The sequence below is a fragment of the Lactuca sativa genome, chromosome 6, assembly GCF_002870075.4.
Source record: "Lactuca sativa cultivar Salinas chromosome 6, Lsat_Salinas_v11, whole genome shotgun sequence".
Taxonomy (NCBI): Eukaryota; Viridiplantae; Streptophyta; class Magnoliopsida; order Asterales; family Asteraceae; genus Lactuca; species Lactuca sativa.
Window position 1 is genome coordinate 38,860,287 of NC_056628.2, and position 21,166 is coordinate 38,881,452.

The 21,166-nt window shown below is 37.5% G+C and overlaps 1 protein-coding gene and 1 pseudogene across 1 annotated transcript; both read left to right on the top strand.

Annotated features, from left to right (window-relative positions):
* Positions 1-1,558: 1,558 nt before the first annotated feature.
* On the top strand, positions 1,559-1,676 carry LOC128126961 (5S ribosomal RNA; annotated as a pseudogene).
* A 12,220-nt stretch (positions 1,677-13,896) lies between these two features.
* LOC111894200 (embryonic protein DC-8) lies at positions 13,897-16,120 on the top strand. Its single transcript, XM_023890281.2, has 2 exons — positions 13,897-15,573; positions 15,705-16,120. Exons 1-2 carry the CDS (start codon positions 13,981-13,983, stop codon positions 15,930-15,932), a joined length of 1,821 nt encoding a protein of 606 aa, XP_023746049.1. The 5' UTR covers positions 13,897-13,980; the 3' UTR covers positions 15,933-16,120.
* The last annotated feature ends 5,046 nt before the right edge of the window (positions 16,121-21,166 follow it).

Sequence of the window (21,166 nt, forward strand, 5' to 3'; positions counted from 1 at the left end):
AAAATAGTTTAAACATCAGAGTACTTTTCCCATAATCATATTACATAAAGCATAAACATGAGGAGCGGTACGATCACGCCTTCGCCTTGCCACGATCTCCTGAAGCACCTGAAACAATAAACCACAACTGTAAGCCCGAAAGCTTAGTGAGTTCCCCCAAAGTACTCATACACACATAATCATACGCATATGACAAAGAACACCTATACGTACAACACTAGCTACTATGGGTCCAATCATCCCTTAGGATGGAATACCCCAGGCCCCTCAACCATCGGGTTGGAATGCCAACATACTAAGAGTCCAATCATCCTACCGGGATGGAATACTTTTGGCCCACAACCATCGGGTTGGAATGCCCCACTTCCTATACATACAATAACTACTACTACTACTACTACTATTATTACTATGGGTCCAATCATCCCTCAGAATGGAATACCCCAGGCCCCTCAACCATCGGGTTGGAATGCCAAACTACTATGAGTCCAATCATCCTACCTGGATGGAATACTCATGGCCCACAACCATCGGGTTGGAATGTCGATCTACACTAGCAGACATGCACACATAACAGGCATACATAAAACACTCTACATAACCAACACACTATGGGTCCTATCATCCTACCGGGGTGGGATACCCTCTGCTACTGATCAACATACATAACCCGCAAGTACCTCTTACCAGCGTACATAATGCCAAACCAACTACCGGTCTATAACTATTCACTACCCAACTACCAGGGCGCTGATCCAATAGAACTAGCCATCATACAACTATCCATTTCTCAAGGATACTAAGCTGACAAAGCATATTCTCATATCACAACCTCATCTACCAGGATACTAGCAAACATATCACCACATAACATAACAGGCTCTAACAACAATCCAAAGGGCCGGTCTTGTTGCCTTAGACCCTTGAGTACTGTAACATCCCCCTTCTGGCACGTATCACAATATTGTCCTCTTTGGGCCACTCGGCACGAGGACTTCCCAGGGGGTCACCCATCCTGGTACTACTCCCGCCCGAGCACGCTTAACTGTAGAGTTCTTATGGGATCTGCTGCCCTCACGGTTTTAAAACACGTTGTGACAAGGAAGGTATCCACACCCCTTATAAACAGTGTTTAGTTCTCTTTCCAAGCCGATGTGGGATCAGATCTAACCCGCTTTCATCCCCATTATAGGGTTCGATGTCCCCGTCGAACACATCGACCCGTGCCCTGGCTCTGATAGCATTTGTAACATCCCCCTCTGGCACGTATCACAATATTGTCCGCTTTGGGCCACTCGGCACGAGGACTTCCCAGGGGGTCACCCATCCTGGTACTACTCCCGCCCGAGCACGCTTAACTGCAGAGCTCTTATGGGATCTGCTGCCCTCACGGTTTTAAAACACGTTGTTACAAGGAAGGTATCCACACCCCTTATAAAGAGTGCTTAGTTCTCCTTCCAAGCCGATGTGGGATCAGATCTAACCCACTTTCACCCCCCATCGGCTGGGAAGGAGAACTAAGCATTCCTTATAAGGGGTGTGGATACCTTCCCTATCACAACGCGTTTTAAAGCCGTGAGGGCAGCAGATCCCATAAGAACTCTGCAGTTAAGCGTGCTTGGGCGGGAGTAGTACTAGGATGGGTGACCCCTTGGGAAGTCCTCGTGCCGAGTGGCCCAAAGCGGACAATATTGTGATACGTGCCAGAGGGGGATGTTACAGATGGTATCAAAGCCAGGGCACGGGTCGATGTGTTCGCCGGGGACGTTGAACCCTATAATGGGGGGTGAAAGTGGGTAAGGTCTGATCCCACATCGGCTGGGAAGGAGAACTAAGCATTCCTTATAAGGGGTGTGGAAACATTCCCTATAACAACGCGTTTTAAAGCCGTGAGGGCAGCAGATCCCATAAGAACTCTGCAATTAAGCGTGCTCGGGAGGGAGTAGTACCAGGATGGGTGATCCCCTGGGAAGTCCTCGAGCCGAGTGGCCCAAAGCGGACAATATTGTGATACGTGCCAGAGGGGGATGTTACAAATAGTATCAGAGCCAGGGCACGGGTCGATGGGGACGTCGAACCCTATAATGGGGGGTGAAAGTGGGTTAGATCTGATCCCACATCGGCTGGGAAGGAGAACTAAGCATTCCTTATAAGGGGTGTAGATACCTTCCCTATCACAACGCGTTTTAAAGCCGTGAGGGCAGCAGATCCCATAAGAAATCTGCAGTTAAGCGTGCTCGGGCGGGAGTAGTACCAGGATGGGTGACCCCTTGGGAAGTCCTCGTGCCGAGTGGCCCAAAGCGGACAATATTGTGATACGTGCCAGAGGGGGATGTTACAAATGCTATCAGAGCCAGGGCACGGGTCGATGTGTTCGACGGGGACATCGAACCCTATAATGGGGGGTGAAAGCGGGTTAGATCTGATCCCACATCGGCTTGGAAGGAGAACTAAACACTCTTTATAAGGGGTGTGGATACCTTCCTTGTCACAACGCGTTTTAAAGCCGTGAGGGCAGCAGATCCCATAAGAACTCTGCAGTTAAGCGTGCTCGGGCGGGAGTAGTACCAGGATGGGTGACCCCCTGGGAAGTCCTCGTGCTGAGTGGCCCAAAGCGGACAATATTGTGATATGTGCCAGAGGGGGATGTTACAAGTACAGTGAGGAAAACTCACCTTGCAACTGCCGGAATCCTGCAACTCTCTGACTGCTGACTCGCCGGGAATCCCAACTATCATATGAAAACCATCACATAAAAAACCATCATAACTTTCTAGACCAAGGGTCCACAACACTCATTAAGCCCATCATCCTCTTATTGGGCCAAGACCCAAAGTCAAATTCTCATGCAAAGCCCAATATTGGCCCAAATTACTAAATTGGACCCACCTCATCAAATGGGCCTAGATCCAAGGTCCATAATAATTATTGGGCCTAAAATACTCCATCCAAAATGTTCAGTCACGACCCAAGCCTCACTAGCCCAATAACAGCCCAATCACTTAAGGGCCAATATCAAAAACCCAACAAAGGGAGTACGCTGGGCGTACTCCTCTTGGTACGCTGGGCATACATCGATGCTCGCGGACTGGAATCGGGACACAGACCCACTAAGTTGGGCGTACATAAGCTTACGCGGGGCGTAATCTCGTTGAACTAAAATCTTTCATAAGTTCTTAATGGCTTAAGCTCTTAAGCCCAAACTTCAGATCCATCGACCAAATATGCCTAGGATTCATAAAGTCTCAAAATTTATTACTTGGGACGTCCATAAAGCTCTTAACCCAAGGTCTTAATCCATTAAGACCTACCTATCTCACACATGGGACAACCAGAGCCATTGGGACCTCATTTTTCTCACTCAAGACCTCTCATAAGGTCTGAAAGGATAGCTAATCTCAACCAACTCGCATCATGCATCACTTTGGGGTTTTTGGGACAAGAATGATGTCAAAACTTTAGAACACTTAGATCTACACAATATGATTGCCAAGCAAGAGACTTTATACCTCAAAAGGGCTTCAGAAGATGATGCCTTTCCAGATCTACGAGCTCCAGCCACCCCACTCCTTCTTTAACAACTTCTTCTTTCTTCTTCTAGGCTCTCCAAGCTCTCCAAGGTCAAATATCCACAACAATGGAGAAAGAACGACTACTTAGGGTTTCTGAGGGTAAGAGGGCATATATGGAGGTTGGGTTTGGAACCATAATGTTCCTTTTATAGGGGCTGGCCCTAAAATTAGGGTTTCTGGACATTGGACGTACGTTGGGCATAATTCCAGTACGCCGGGCGTACGTCGAGGGACCCCGCGTTTCATTAACTCCATTACGATGGGCGTAACCCAGCCTTACGCTGGGTGTACCCATGGTGTCCCATGCATGCATGGCCTTACCTTGTCAACTATTTTCCATCAAGTGTCATAAGTGACAATATCTTCAAATTGCCATAGCTCCTTTATTCTAAGTCCGTTTCCGACAAACTTTATATCCACGAAAAGGTGGCGAGAAGCCCTACGCTTCTAGCAACACACCCCGACCCGAAACCTTCTCGAATAAAACCCATTGCCCATAAAAGACCGAAACGCCCTTACTCTTGATCTCGGGGAACCATAAATAGCTACTCTTAGAACGGGGCGTTACAGGGGGGTTTGGTCTTTTGTGAGTTTTTAAAAGAAAATTAGAGTTAAACTAAGATTTAAATAGACAATTCAACAAAAGCAAGAGTTGAATGTAAAATCATTGAGGGAAAGATGGTTGACTTTGGTTTTCTTCACATGGAAAATTAGTTGATTATCATTATACAACATTGTGCTAGACTTGTAATTTCATTTTAATTTGGCTATAGCAACCCAAGAAGCTTGATGTCACCTAGACTTTTCTTATTTAGTAAAATGGCTAGAGAAGCTCATAACATATTTCATTAGTTAAAGTGATAATTTCCATTAAGCATTTAATTAGTAAAAATTAACTAGCATTAAGGACTAAAAAGTCACCAAATCCAAGAGGAGTCAAATGTTTTCACTACCATGTTGGAGAAAGTGTTTTTATGATTGTGTGAAGTGAAAACTAACACAAAAATCATTTGTTGCTTGCTAATTTGAGGGTCTATTACTTAATCATGAAATTAGCCAACTAATTACCAAGCATACATCTAAACTCATGAATAAAGACATGTAAATGGTAAGATGTTCAAATGCAAAACACTTTCATAAAAAGTTCACGATAGTATTCAAATAACTAAACATCCATGGGTTCACCAAAATCAACCAATATTAGTTTAGCCTAGCATGGCTAAACTCATGATTACAAAATAAAAGTTAAAAGTACCCAACATGTAGTAAGAATCAAGAGCAAAAATATGATGTTTTTTTGTTCTTCAAGTGCTCCGAGACCTCCCAAATCTGTAACACCCCGTTTCCAGATCAGATCGACTTTGGGCTTCAAGGAGTCAAAGGCCTAGTTTTTGGGAAAATCAGGGCTCACTACGTGACCATTGAAGGGTCACAACGCGAGGAGTGATCAATGAAGATTTTGAATTAACTGAGCTCACAACGTGAGGTGAGATGCAGCCCAAGCCCACAATCTTTTAGGGTTTCCATCATATTTAAACCCCATAAACTTCATTTTAGAGTTCCAAACCAGCCTCTGACGTCCCTAATGTCACACCCCCAAACCGGAGCGGTGGAAACGTCCGGGGGTGGATGACTTCATTTTTAAGTACCACAACACATGCATCATAGTAATCAAAGTACAACAACCATTGTATTAAAGAAATAATAGTTTTACATGTGTGTTCAATCATTGTATATTGATACCAAAATAGATATAACAAAACAAAAGATGTAACTCTATACTACTCTGTCTTCAAAAGCTTGGGAAATGTAACTGTTTATTAGTTCCCTGAGAATACAAGTATTTGAAAAAGAGAGTATCAACATTTAAGTTGAGTGAGTGCATAAGTATTTATGTTTAGAAGTTTGCTGTTTGTTTCTTGAAATAGTAATCATGTTTATTGTTTCCAGAAAATTCAATATTTTCTAATATAACTGAAAAGTAGTTTTAATACCATAAAACCGTAAAAAGAATGTTTTCTGTATTGTTTATGTTTTCCAAGTTCTGTAATTGTACTCTTTGAAAACCTTGTAAAAGTGAGTATGTCTGACTCCACCAACTGTAAACTGTAATGTAATACTGTAAATCGTATTATTGTAAAAACCAGTACTTTGTATTCGTACTCTTTGGTTTAATTAATTATATACTAATCATAATTGTTCATATCTTTTTAGTGAGTTATTATAACCATACTATGACTAGATGACTTGATACGACACTTTGTACGTGTCAGAACTGTTAACGACATTTGTCACTCATAGGCGTGCCTGCCCAACTGTAGCTTACAATATGAGTGCGGGATTGTCAATACCGTATAGATCTATACACATTTGTCTTGCTCTCTGTCTGGAGATTCTGGTTATAATATCAGGACTTTAACTGTATTGCCTAAATGAATAAGCAACTAAACATTGTCTCACAAAAAGCATATTGACGATTATGTATATAACAAATGATGAAAAGTCATTTTGAAGTAAATGAACATATAATATGATCTTTCTCTAGTATTCTTGAATGTAAAGTATTTGTACAAGAGTAATCTATTAAACTTTGTATAGCTGATTCATGAAAATAGTTTGAAAGTTCCATAAATTATGCCTATTATAATTTATATGTGTGTTCTGCTTGATATGTAATATTCATGAAAGTATCCCCTTTGCTTGACATGTTACAAAGGGAATATGAATCTAATTAAAATAACTTTTATATTCATATATATATATATATATATATATATATATATATATATATATATATATATATATATATATATATATATATATATATAAAATTAAAATTGAAATGACATTCGGACAAATAATTCTACCCTAAGCCCACATCCAAACAAGGAAAAGGGAAATAAAGCCAATTATTAGTCCTAAGCCCTTTAAATTATATATATATATATATATATATATATATATATATATATGTATATATATATATATATATATATATATATATATATATATATATATATATATGATTCTTTGCAAAATATAAGTTAAAAAGAGTTTATAAAACATTTAAAGTCATTTTAAAAATATTTAGAAATCATTTTATTGTAAACACAATATTTTTTGTGTTAGACTTGTATCCTCTCCCCTTAAAACAGTGAAAAATAGTAAAAATGCAGGGGTATGAACTCACCTTTTGTGAGTTTTCGGTTGTAGATACGGTGTAGTAGAGCTAAATCCACAAGTTAAAACTCGTGATAAAGACTGAATCCTAATTTATATTAATATAAAATTAAGTATAAATTAGATAATCTAATGAAGTTTAAAGTGTTAAACAACACATAATTATTGTAAAAAAGACTTACAATAATCCTTAGAATAGTTTTTCGTGTTCTTCGCGTTCTTCATGTTGTTCGTGTGTTCTTGATGAAAACTAGAGATTTTATGAGTTTTCGGCCCAATACTAGAAGATTGAAAGGTGTTTTTGTAATGGAAACAAGATCAAGGAATGATACTTGAAAGATTCTATGAAGAAACAAGTGATTTTTGTGTGTTTTTAAGAGGAGAGGGGAGGCTTCGCATGTTATTGAGGAGAGAGGAGGGAGTTTTCGGTTGAAGTTGAGAGAAAATCTTGAGATTTTGGTTGATATATGAAGAAATGAGCTTTATTTTTAATTGTAAGTATATGTAAGGAAGAATAAAGCAAGTCGACTTAAGGGTTCTCGACCGATAATACATATCGCGGCTTCAGTTTTTAGCTGTGAACTCAAACCGAGGAGCGGAGAACCCTTCCCGAGAAGATAAGGCTTCTAGAAGGAGTCTTGCACGTTTGCGGTCCGAACGGTTTGCAGCCGAAAGTCGTTTGTGATGCGAGTGCAAGTTTGGTGTTTCCTTTATGCGAGGGGTTTGCGGTATGCGAAGGTTTTCGGTTGGAAATCGTTTTTGGTCCGAAACTTTAATCTATCAAAGGGTTTTGGTTAAGGCGAGAACCCTTGGTTCTTTGGGGTGTTTCAACTTCAAATTCTACAACACTTCTACCAAGTGTTAAAATGTATCAAATATATTAATTTAATTTTATTAAATTAACAAATCAATAGGTTTACCCAACATATTCGTAGACAAATGTGTATAGATATAAATTCACTCATATCATCTTTCATCTACCAATGTTATACCCAACATATTCGTAGATATAAAATACATATACAGTTTAAATTATTTAAAACATGTATAAAATCATTCATCCAACATATATAGCAAGTATACAGGTTATATGCACACATAGCACGTAATTTATATAAAATACTTCATATCTATGTGTAAGATGAAAGTAACTATGCACTCACTTGATAAAGTGGTGACTCGGTACTCGGACAGCGCTTCGATTACTTTAAAATAATTTCATTCGACGAAACTTAGTTTTATTACCACTAGATTTTAGTCTAATATTTACCGTGACTAATTATTAGTCTTATTATTATTATTATTATTATTATTATTATTATTATTATAATATAAGCGTTTAAATAATATTTTCCAACCACTATGTACAGACAAAGGCCATACATAAAACACCGGGGGGCAGAATCATTTTGGCATATAACACTTTTGAAATCCAACAACCCAGGTGGCCATTCAAACCGGATTCCCCGTACCGCAAGTGGTTAAAAAGATATTATAACGACACTTATATAACCCATAATAATAGCTTAAATAATTATTATAAGGCCCTAATAACGTTACTATATTTAAATAAAAGCTATATTAAAAATTAGGTAGGCGTATCTTACCTACGATGGGGTTTGGCTAGAAGTCGTGCTCTGCAAGGGTAGAATTTCCGAGCCGAAAGCTCTTCTTCTCGGAGCTGTTGAGCGCTTCGGGGCTTTCTTCTAGCGCTAGGGGAGTTTTGGGAGGTTTAGAGAGAGAGAGAGAGAGAGAGAGAGAGAGAGAGAGAGAATGGTGGAGGTGTGAAGAAATGAGGGTGGAAGGGGTTGTATATATAGGGTAAAGTATGGCTGAAGTTGGTGCCACATGTCACCATCTAGTGGCAAGCCTTGGGGAGAAAGCAATGACCAAGATTGTGCCACATCACTCCTTTTGCAGCAGCATCCTGCCGACTTCTAAACTCCGTAACTTTCGCATACGAGCTCTGTTTTCGACATTCTTTATATCCACACGTAGGTAAAAATAAGATCTACAACTTTACTTTTGACTCCGTCGGCTAGTTCTCGACTGATATTAAATTTAATAGTATGAGGAGATTATACTGTTAAATGTCCGCGTAAAATTCGTAACTTCTACATACGGACTCCGTTTTCTTCTATCTTTTTACCGTTGAGTTCCTATTAATGAGATCTTCAACTCTCATTTAGGTCGCATAGGCCAAAAACCGCTCGAACTAAAATTCGAGTTTCGGGTCGTGCACTGCTATGCCAAATCTTAGAAAATTCATAACTTCCTCATACGAAGTCAGATTTGGGTGTTTTTTTTTGTATGTTGTCGGTTTAAAGTATACTACAACTTTTTTTAAATTTCTAAGGCTAAAAACTCCTCTATCATAAATTCACTATTTACGTCTCCCGGTGTCGTGCCGTTTTTGACGTAAAACTTCGACGGGTCATAACTTATTCGTTATAACTCGGATTTCGACGTTCTTTATATGTACGGAACCCTTGTAACATTTACTACCACTTGGTTAAGATTAATCCTTCTAAATAATCTTACATCAAAAACTCATTTTTTTGATGCTCATTGTTTCTAAATTGACTAACCCGGATCTACGGGCGTTACATTTTTGGACCAAAATGATGTAGAGACTGATCTCACGATGCGAAGAAGATGCATGTCACGTTGTGAGGGTTGCAAGCCTCGATTATATTATCCTATTGTGGCTCACGACGTGGGGCATAGATGGTCACGTCGTGAGGGCTTGCTGACTGTTGACCTTCGTTGACTGTTGACTTTCGGCCAAGTTTGACTTTGGGTCAAACTTGAAGATTGTGGCTTATTGGTTGAGATTCTATCTGGTTCTGATGTTAGTGGATCCGCGAGAGCAATCAATGTAGCATGGAATAGATCGTGGTATTCTCGGGTTTCTTTATTTCAAGTGAGTTTCGTCTCATTGTACCGTGGGTCGAAGGCACCAATGTTGGCCCGCCAGTTTTCGATTATTTGTTGGTAGAGGGATGTCTTAGGGACTATATATAGTCACGTAGGATAGACTGAGGACTATTGATCTAGGCCCTCTTACATGTTCCTTGTTTGGTTGTGGTTCTAGGGTGGGATCACCTATCCGGGTGGCTATCTCACCTCTAATTATATGCGGGCAGTCATTTCTTAAATTGTTGCCACTTAGTATGTTGCTATGTTGTAATGATCTGTTGAATCTGTATTCTGGTACTGAGTATATTGTTATGATGTAGCGATCCGTTAGATCGCTATCCGTTAGATCGCTATCCTGGTATATAAGATGTTGCTATGCTATAGTGCACTGTTGGATCGGTATGTTACCTGTACTTACTGGTTATCATTTGGTAGAGTGCCCTAGGGACTGTCTGTGGTTATGTAGGATAGTCTGATAACTCTTGGTTTATGCTCTCTTGCATGTTCCTTGTTTGGTTGTGACTCTAGAGTAAAATCATCTGTTCGGATGACTATTTCACCTCTGGCTACTTATGGTTACGCATTTCATGTAAATTTTTAAATGTTTTGTTTGAATACATTTTATAAGGTTTTTTTGATGGTTTTTGTTTATATTTTTTTATTGATTTTATGGCTTTTGTAATTTTAAAAACGACTAAAATGTCTAAACAACAAAAACAAGATTTTAATATTCTTTTCTTGTTGAATCTAATCAAAAAATATTTTGTCAAAGTCGTACTTTGGCAATTATTTATTATTTATTTGTTTATTTATCTTAATTTTTTTATTTTAAAATTTTTTATACAAAATTTTGTTCGTTTTTCTAAAACCGAGTTTTGAATACCGGATTATCTAAATTCGTAACCTTTTTACAACTTCGAATTTTTTTTTAAAGCTTTTACGACTTTGGAATATTTTTAACTTTTAGATGTTTTGTTCCTTTTGTAAAAAATAATATAAAAATTATATTTAACATGAAAAAAATGCAAAGTACAAAGCTTGAACGTTATACAAAAATTAAAATAAACTTGAAAAAAAATAAAAAAAAATATAAATAATATCTTCTTGTTGAATCGACGAAAAAATAAAAGATATTATAACTAATTTGGAAAACTATGTAATATAACTATATAAGTATTAAGTAATTAAAAATAAAAAAAAATTATATATTAATTTGGTTTGACTAATTTAGTTTGGTGTACAGGTGGTGGAGAAATCACCACCATTTGTACACCAGGGGTCGTTTGATTTGCCTTCTAATTGGGTTCAAAATTAGGACCCGGTCCTCAATCCGAAGCAGCTTGTTTGTTTTCCTTTCTACACCTTTGGACTCGGTCCAAATCAAGGATTCAGTCCTTATTTTTGTGTTATTCGGTCCAAGGAAAAATATTGGCTGACCCAGTTTGTTGTACTTCGTTCTCATATATACCCTTTTCCATGCTTCCTTCTTCGTTCTCCTTCAAACCAACGCATAATTTCTCCTTCCACCACCACCGGTTCTGCAATCGATCGTCGGACACCTCCTCCACCATCGTCTTCTCTAACGGCGTTCATCTCCTTCAAGAACACATATTCTCCTTCAATCGATCACATAACTTTTCCATCCCCACCAAGGGTTCTCTTCCTCTTTAATCAATTGTTTGAATCAATAAATGAAATCAATTTCATAAAATTGAGGTTTGATTGTTTGTGATTTCAATTTTGCTTATTCAGCAAAATCGATTAATGAAATCGATTTCAATTATTCTTATTTTCAAATTCCGAAAAAATTTAATTCAATTTACTGTTTCTTTCTCTAAATCTATAGCTTATGTTTAGAGATTCAAGAAGATTGTCTGGAAGCCATTATTTATTGTTTCGACATGGGGCTGGTGTTTTTGTTTCTGGGTCTCCAATTGGAACCCTTTTTGTATTTGATAACTAGTTAAATGGATAATTATTATGGTATCACTATTAATCAGTAATCAATAATAATCAGTGTGTTCTGTTTTTTATATTTCATTTTGTATTATGTTCTTTGTTTTTGAAGTTTTGATTCTCATACTTTTATTGAGACGGAATCATTTGGAGATTCATTTGGAATTTCATGCGATGTCTTTTTGGGATTATATATTACTTATGAATCATTTGGAAAATTGCAATGAACTTAAACCATGGAGGTTAGTGATATAAAATAAATTTTTTTTGTTGATTATTTATATATTATAAAAAAAAGTTTTGTTGGAGGGTAATATAGTCATTTTGTACAGTCGGTCAGATGTAAAATCAAACAACAAAGTTTCAGTTAGAAGGTAACTCAGTCAGAATTTCTAACCCAGTCAATTCTAACTCATTTCACAGTTATCAAACGACCCCTAAATTACCATAACCTTTAATATTGAAAAAAAAATACCTCATCAAAGTGAGGAATCCATTCGAACCAAAAATCCAAACAAGAAATCAGAACCATAAATTAAAATAAAAAGTAAAACCAGAATCAATCTATTAAAACAAAAAATTCAATCCATTCAAACCAGAAATCAATAGAGTCGCAAGTGTTGGAGATGAACATACATATAACAATCTAAAAATCATTCACCCCATTGCCCTTACATCCACCCTCGACCCTTACCCACTTCGTGGCTACTTTCATTGGTGGAGCTTATATATGGCCAGGGGGGCTGTGACCCCCTTATTTTTTTAATAATTAGTCCATAAGTATTAAAAGAGTTACATATTATGCCCAAAAACAATAAAGTTTGACTTTGCCCCCCCTGTTCTTCAATTTTTATACAAATAGCCCCCTATTTTTTTAATAATTAGTCCATAAGTATTAAAAGAGTTACATATTATGCCCAAAAACAATAAAGTTTGACTTTGGCCCCCCTGTTCTTCAATTTTTATACAAATTTTATTTTCACCCCCCCTCCAAATCCAAACTTCAAGCTCCGCCACTGGCTACTTTACCTTTGAAAAACTACCACCATCTCATTCGTCTTCTCTGACATGTCTCGCCCCACTAAAAAAACTAGATATAATTGTTGTCACAAAAAATCAAGATACACCTTGTTAAAAAAACCCAAATGCAATTCATAAACAAGGATTAAAATCGACCAACGTTTTATTCATAACTTTGGACAAGGAACCTTTCTAAAGCATATGGGTAGAGAGTATGGTTCGGAATTAAGATAACGTTCTGATGCTAGCGTTGCTTCGGTCGCTAAAACCCTAACTAACGGTCATTTTCTTCTTGTCGGTCACAACCTAATTTTAACTTTGTACATTTTTTCGGCAACTAGACCTTAGCGTCTGTGCACTTTTCTGACGAGAGGTTGCATATTTGGACGTAAAATGGGTCATAGAAGGTTGCTGATGGCAGAAAAAGGAAAGAGATGATGTCTAGAGAGTTTTCTAGGAATATAAAGAGAGAAACAACAAAGAAAAGAGGAAATGACATCGTAATCTCATCGATGATATAACAAAAAATAAAGATATAAGGTTTGATGGTTATAATATAACTTTAAAGGGTTTTATATATATATATATATACTTTGATAAATAAATAATAAATTAATTAGAAAAAAGAAAAAAAAATATAGTCTTTTTAGGTCTAGACTGAATACCTAGCAAAATACATTTTAGAATTTCAATAATTTTGAAGGTTAAAAACATACTAAAAAACAGATGTTACAAAATGGTTTGACACTCTCACGGACGATATAATAAAAAATAAAGATATTAACTTTAAAGGGTTATATATTTTTCGTTTTTTGATAAATAAACAATAAACGATAAATAAATTAAAAAAACAATATAATCTTTTTAGTCGAGTAACGACCAAAGACCTAACAAAATATTTTTTAAGGACATTTCCCCATTATCCATTAAAATAAATGAAAAAAATTAAACACCAAAACATGCAAATTGCCCAAGTCACAGGACCATTTGTGTAAAAAAGGAAAAGAAAATGCTTATGTCACCCAACACGACCTTTTAGACTTATCATATTCGTCAAACACACCGACCCACAATTTGATCACATCCATAACCAATGATATTTACTAGATATATTTTCTGCAGTTGCCACTTCATTTGGTATGCATCCACGTGTCCCCTCCATGCTACGTGTCAAGCAACTATAGCTTACATCACCAGTAAGTTTCTATCGCTTAGCCAGGCCTTCTTATAAATCCATTCACGTTCTACTCACGAACCACAAATTTCATCACCCAGCAATCATTTCATCCAACTTACATTAAAGTTTCGTTTGCATTTTACAGTAGATAATCCAATGGCATCACATCAAGAAGTTAGGAGCAAGGAACAGAAGGCGGAGACCGCTGCAAGGGCTGCCGCCGACGAGCTAAGGGACGTCAATCGTCAGAGACAGATTGGTGGCGGCGGCGATGTAGTAGTGGTTGAACGCCGTGAACAGATACAAACTGATGAAGGTCGACCTGGTATTGTTAGCAGTATAATTCAAACCGTCACTGGTACCTTAGGCCAGGCTAAGGATGCTGTCACCGGGAAAACCCATGCCGCGACGGAGAAGACAGCGGAGGTTAGTGGGGAAGCTGCTGAGAGAGGGAAACGGATCGGAGAGGAGACAAAAGAGAAGACTGGAGAATACAAAGACTATACAGCACAGAGAGCAAAGGAAGCTGCGGATGCTACATCAGAGAAGGCAAAAACAGGCAAGGATGCAACAATGGAGAAGGGAAGACAGATCGCTGATAAGACGGGAGAGTACAAAGACTACGCAGCGCAGAAAGCTAAGGAAGCTGCGGATGCTACAGCAGAGAAGGCGAAAGAAGGTAAGGATGTAACAATGGAGAAGGCCGGAGAATACAAGGATTATGCGGCGGAGAAGGGAAGACAAGTCGCCGATAAGGGAGGAGAATACAAAGACTACGCGGCACAGAAGACGAGGGAAGCTAAGGATACAACGATGGACAAAGCCGGAGAGTATAAGGACTATGCAGCGCAGAAGGCAAAGGAAGCCAAAGACACGACAATGGAGAAGACAGGAGAGTACAAGGATTACGCAGCACAGAAGGGGAGGGAAGCGGCTAACAAGGGCGTAGAATACAAAGACTACACTGCACAGAAAACGAAGGAGACGGCGGATGTCACGGCGGAGAAGGCGAAAGAAGCTAAAGACACGACTATGGAGAAACTAGGAGAGTACAAGGACTATACTGCACAGAAAACAAAGGAGGCTGCCGATTACACTGCAGATAAAGCTATAGCCGCTAAAGATTACACGGTGGACAAGGCGGTGGCAGCGAAGGATTACACAGTCGATAAGGCGGTTGCTGCCAAAGATTACACGGCGGAGAAAGCAAAAGCAGCCAAGGATGTGACGGTCGATAAAATGGGGGAGTACAAAGACTATGCTGCTCAAAAAGCTGCTGAAGCCAAGGATTACACCGTTGACACGGCGGCAGCTACTAAGGATTACACCGTCGACAGGGCGGCGGCCACCAAAGACTACACGCTTGACAAGGCGGCAGCCACCCGAGACTACACGGCGGAGAAGGCGAAAGCAGCCAAGGATGTGACGGTTAATAAAGTGGGGGAGTACAAAGATTATGCTGCTCAAAAAGCTGCTGAAGCCAAGGATTACACCGTCGATACGGCGGCAGCCACCAAGGATTACACCTTCGACAAGGCGGCGGCAACCAAGGACTACACCGTGGACAAGGCGGCGGCTACTCGAGACTACACGGCGGATAAGGCAACAGAAGGGAAGAATGTGACTGTGGGAAAGGCGACGGAGTTGAAAGACGCCGCCGCTGAAGCTGCCAGGAAAGCCATGGATTTACTGACCGGAAAGAAAGAGGAGACCAAGGAGAAGTTTTCTGAAACCGGTGGCGCCACAAAGGTCAGTCGGATGTGATAAAATCAAATCAATTTTTCGTTTTTGTTCGTGTGTAGTAAACTGAATTGATAATGTATTATATAATACTAAACATTAATTAAAATGAAAGTGATATGTATGATTTATTTGGGTAGGAAATGTTTGATGATCAAACTGAGGAGGATGCAAGGAAGCGAATGGAGTCGATGAACCTGAAAGAGCATGGTGGAGATGATACTACGGTGGAGGTGATGGAGGTGGAAGTGGAGGATATCTCGCCGTTGGGAACAGGGTTGCTGGCAGCGATGGACGTGGAGGACACCCCATTGGGTACGAGGGGGGGAGGTACTCGGGCAAGTCCGGTGACGGATGCAAGGAGATGAGCCACGGCGGCGATAGGTTTATAAGAGGTCGTGGACTGTGGATTTGCATGAATTGATGTGTTGATTTTGAGTTTTGTAGTTAATGGTTGTCTATGAAAGAAGCTATATAAATTAAGTAATGTGTGGGATAACTATTTGTATTATTATCGAAAGCTAAATTTTCATTTTGATCTTGATCCGTTACAGCACTAAGTTTTGTTATTTTGACTGAGCAATTACAAACTGGGTTGAGGTAAAAACGTAAGATAAATCAATTACTTTCTGTAACTGTCCGACAAATTTTTTTTTTTTTTTGAACTTTTGTCCATATATGATTTTAGTTGTATTTTGGTCCATATATGATTTTAGTTGTATTTTATTTTGTTCAATAAAAAGGATCTATTTGTTTATTTATCTATTTCTCTAAAGATACTATTGAATCTTATTTTTGGGCTAAAAGGTGACATGATTTCTTGTTAGGTGTGTAACTATTTAAATCAATAAACTAAAAACTATTTCAAAAAATAAAGATGTTTATGAAATCTTTATCTCTATGTTATTAATAAAAGACCTTAAAAAGGTCAACAAGGATATTTATTTAAAAGGTCAACAAGGAAATAGCAGGAAAAGGAAGGAAACAGATAAGTATTGTCTCCTGCAACGTGTCATTCCACCAGCTATCTATTCTTTACTTTTTCCGTCCATTAACTCTTTGGATCCATCAACATTCACTTCCTAAATATCAATATTTGGGTTGTCATTATTTAAATTAATATTCTGAAATCATATCTTATATCCTAAATTACGTGCACTAAAAATCATAAAACAAACAATATTATTTAATTAATAGTCCGAAATCATTAATGTGTATACTTAATTTCCCGATTTTGTAAGATACTTTATATACACAAATCCATTCATATCCCCACAAAAGAAAAACTCATAAGCTACAAATTTCCTTTTTTGTTGTAGTTTTAAGGGATTTTGATCAAGTTCATAGCACATTGTTTTTATTAAAAGTAGTTTCTGAGACCTTTTTTTATTACCGTTTAGGTCATGACATAGATCATGGCCATTAGTCTTGATTTTTTTGATGAAGTGTTTTGTTTGATGATGTTTGACATGTGTCTAATGAATATGTTATAAAAAAAAGGGTAAAAGCATAAACTTACATCCTTTTGGTCTTATTTTTGGTTTCAGTTTTAGGGATTATGTTTTCGATTTCCTATAATCGAGGATCAATCTTTGGGTTATATGTCTCAGTATGAGATGATGTCAACCCATCATCATCGTGTGTATGCATTTCCTTTATAATGTCACCTAAAAGAGATATATTGAGTTCATGTTTTATAAAATGTAGCCAGTGTTGATTGTGTGTCGTCATTGCAGATGGAATGGTAGATATTTATGTTTTTTTCCTAGATTTGAGCACACAAGTGTATTTGCAAATCAACTCCCATATAATCACAATGTCTCATGATTATCTTGAAACATGTGAAGTAGGTGGGAGGGAAGACCCAACGTCTAGCTTCCCGTTAAAATTTGGTTCGATATTAAATCTTTGTATTTAGAAGGAATCGATTGAGTGTGTGAGTCTGGATGTGATTGGAATGAAACTTTTTTTTCTTTTTATTTTTTCCAATTACAACATCATACTTTACAAGTATTTTTGCCAAAGTAAGTGCTACTAATATGTTACATGGTTGTTGATAATCATATGTAAAAATATCATCACATCACATAAAGAAAAAAAATAGAAAGTTCCATCTCTATAAAATTTAACATGATTACTCAACATGTTTGACCGGTGCATGTACGATGCTTCTACACCAATGTAAGTATCATCCTATTTTATGTTCTTATTGCAACATAGTTTCCCGAAAAAAAAAAAATACATCTATTAGTGTAGCAGTGACATTAATTTCATGTTCCTTCGGAAATTAATGATGTCTAAAATTAAGTTGACATCAAATTTTTGATGAGGACCAAAGCCTCGCCAAAGAAATGAAAGTAGGATGCTATAAAAAAGAATCAATAAAAATATGGTCCTATTTCGGTATTTCCTGCTTTGCATATACAAAATAGGAAATAGCATTCTACCTTCATTTATTTTTTTTTATTATAGTATCCTATTTCATTTAATCCTATAACAACATTGTAATTAATATGATACTTTATTATAACAATAAAAATTATTTTGTAGATGAATTTTTATATTGTGTTAGATTTTATAATAGACTGTGACATCCCCAATTTCCCGGCCAGAAAAGACCGATTTGTTTATGCTTTGTTTTATAAATCAGAGTGATCGTTTAAAGAAAACGGTTGCGGAATTTGTTCCCAAAATAAAATATGATAACCATTTATCAAAACATTTCTCAAAGAGAATGTATTTCCATTAAATAATAAAACCTCGGGATGTCATGTTCCGATACAGACCAAAAGCATAAACAATATAAAATAGACCTTACAATAGTTATTCAACTACTGATCTATAATCCAAAACCTCTCGTTAAGTCCACCAACTTATACCCTTGTGTCATTACCTGTAATGCAAAGAAAACTGAGTGGGTCAGGCTTGGGAGCCTGGTGAGCATATAGGGTTTTCAACCCACAATAATATAATTATTATATTCAACCATCAAACAATCAACCCGATTACTCATCCCCATTATCTCCTTTATTTCTTAGGATTTTACCCTAAGAATTCAACTACCCGTCATTCATCCATTCCTAGGATTGACCTAAGGAATTAGCACAAAAATCTATTGCTACATAAGGCGCATCTACCAACATCATCCTTTAAGCGCCTCTGCCAGGATTACGTCATACACTATGAGGCGCGACTGCCAAGTTTATGACCTTTTCTTTTAGGCGCATCTGCCGACATTATCTTATGAGTGCATCTGCCAAGATTACCCTATAAGCGCATCTGCTATTATTATGACAATCTCTATTTGGCGCATCTGCCGACATTATCCTATAAGCGCATCTGCCAGGATTACGACATTCACTACTTGGTGCATCTACCGATATTATTCTCCAGCACATCTGCTAGTTTTATGACATTCTTTAATTGGTGCGTCTACCAATATCATTCTTAATCATCTTTCATACCTCATCACTTTATCACATACCAACTATCTCATCTACCCATGTTCTACCCAACATATTTGTAGATATAGAATACACATACAGTTTATCTCATTTAAAAACTATATAAAACATTCATTCCATACTCATCTCAAATAAACAACAATATATAAACACATAGCACGTATTTTATACCAAATACTTCATATTTATGTGTTAGAAGAAAGTAATCATACACTCTCCCAAACATACACTTAATACATTCAAACAATACTTGTATTATACCCGTGTTTATGAAAGGGACTATACACCCACACATATAAACAACCTCATATTATACACGTAGCACGTATTTCATAGAAAATACTTAATAATTATGCGTTAGAAGAAAATAACTACACACTCACTTGATCAGAAGATGATCGGACAGCACTACGACTTGCAGAAGTAGTAATCCTCAGCAGATCTGGAAGATCTCTTCAAAAATCGAACTTCTCGCGGGCAGAGCTTCGGCTCGGGAACCGCACTTCTCGGGATTTTCGGGATCTCGGGACTCGCCTCGGGGCTCGAGTATGATACCGGGGCTTCGGGGTATTTCTGGCACGCAAATCGATGCAAAACGGGAGAGAGAAGAGAGGAAATTGGCATTTGGGTCGGCTGCCCTCGCATCCTATTTATAGGAGGCTGGAGCCTCGGAGTACGCGGGGCGTACTGGTCCGAAAAACGTCACCGCGTTCGTCATCCGAAGCCACTTGCTGCGAATGTCGACACTTCGGAGTACGCGGGGCGTACCTCGGATCAGACTGGTGACTCCTTCGGATAATGCTTCCGAATTAAAGATTAAAAATAAATACAAATTATTTAATAATCTTCGGAAATTCATATCTTCTTCATACGAACTCCGTTTTCGACGTTCTTTATATGCACGCGAAGGTGAGAATACGATCTACAACTTTCGTTTAGACTTCGTCGGCTAATTTTGACTTTTATTTTTATTATTTATTTTTAATAGGCCGGGACAGAAACTTTCGTTAAAAATTCATAACTTCTTCGTTTGACGTCCGTTCTCGCCTAACTTTTTATCGCTTCGATACCAACAATGAGATCTTCGATTCTTATTTAGATTGCTTTGGCTAAATACCGCTCTAACGTAAATTCACTTTTTACGTTGCATTGCGTCGTGCCGGTTCTGTCGCGAAACTTCGATGGGTCATAACTTCTTCGTTATAACTCGGATTTTGGCGTTCTTTATATGCACGGAAACCTTGTGACATATACCACAACTTGGTTAAGATTAATCCTTCTAGATAATCTTCCATCAAAAAGTTATTTTTGACGCCTATCGTCTCTAAATTGACTAGCCCGGATCTACGGGCGTTACATAGACAATCATGTAATTTGAAGAAATAAAATATTATTTTGTTAGATGAAATTATTATACTATATTAGATTTTTCAAAAGAAATCATGTAAAAATGTACAAAGGATTGATGTTTGTGTGTACCCTTGATAACTTACGTTTATATATATATATATATATATATATATATATATATATATATATATATATATATATATATATATAAGTGTGTGTGTGTTGTTTTTTGTTTTGGAAACAGTCATAAACCGAGGGAGACTCAAAGTGTGATAAAAATAAAGTATACAACATTAGAATGTATCAAGATTCAAGTAAGCCTAGAGCCAATACACACATGATTATTTTCGTTTCGACTTTTGAGTTGTCAACCTTCAACTCTGTCTATAACAATTCACTTATTGAAATATGAAGTTATAAGGCCCTCTCGATCGTATTTAGGCAAAGACGATGGCATGTTGATGTTATGACATAGCACACCAACATGTGGCTGCCGTGATGCTCGTGGCTTGGTTTGGCCATGGCAACGTCAATGAACACATAAATGTGAGAAATGGATTTCAAAGACATATATCCATTGAATGGTTAGTAGTATTAAAAAAAAACAATTCGAACCTTTTAAAACATTTACTGGCCTATATTATACCAAATAACATCACCATTTTCTTTTAACACCTTTAACGCCACATATGTTTATTTTTTTTCAAATTATGATTTCGATGAAGGTGAGTTTATCACAACATATTTTAATGTTGTTGAAAACGTTGCTAGTCAAGACTCCACATATA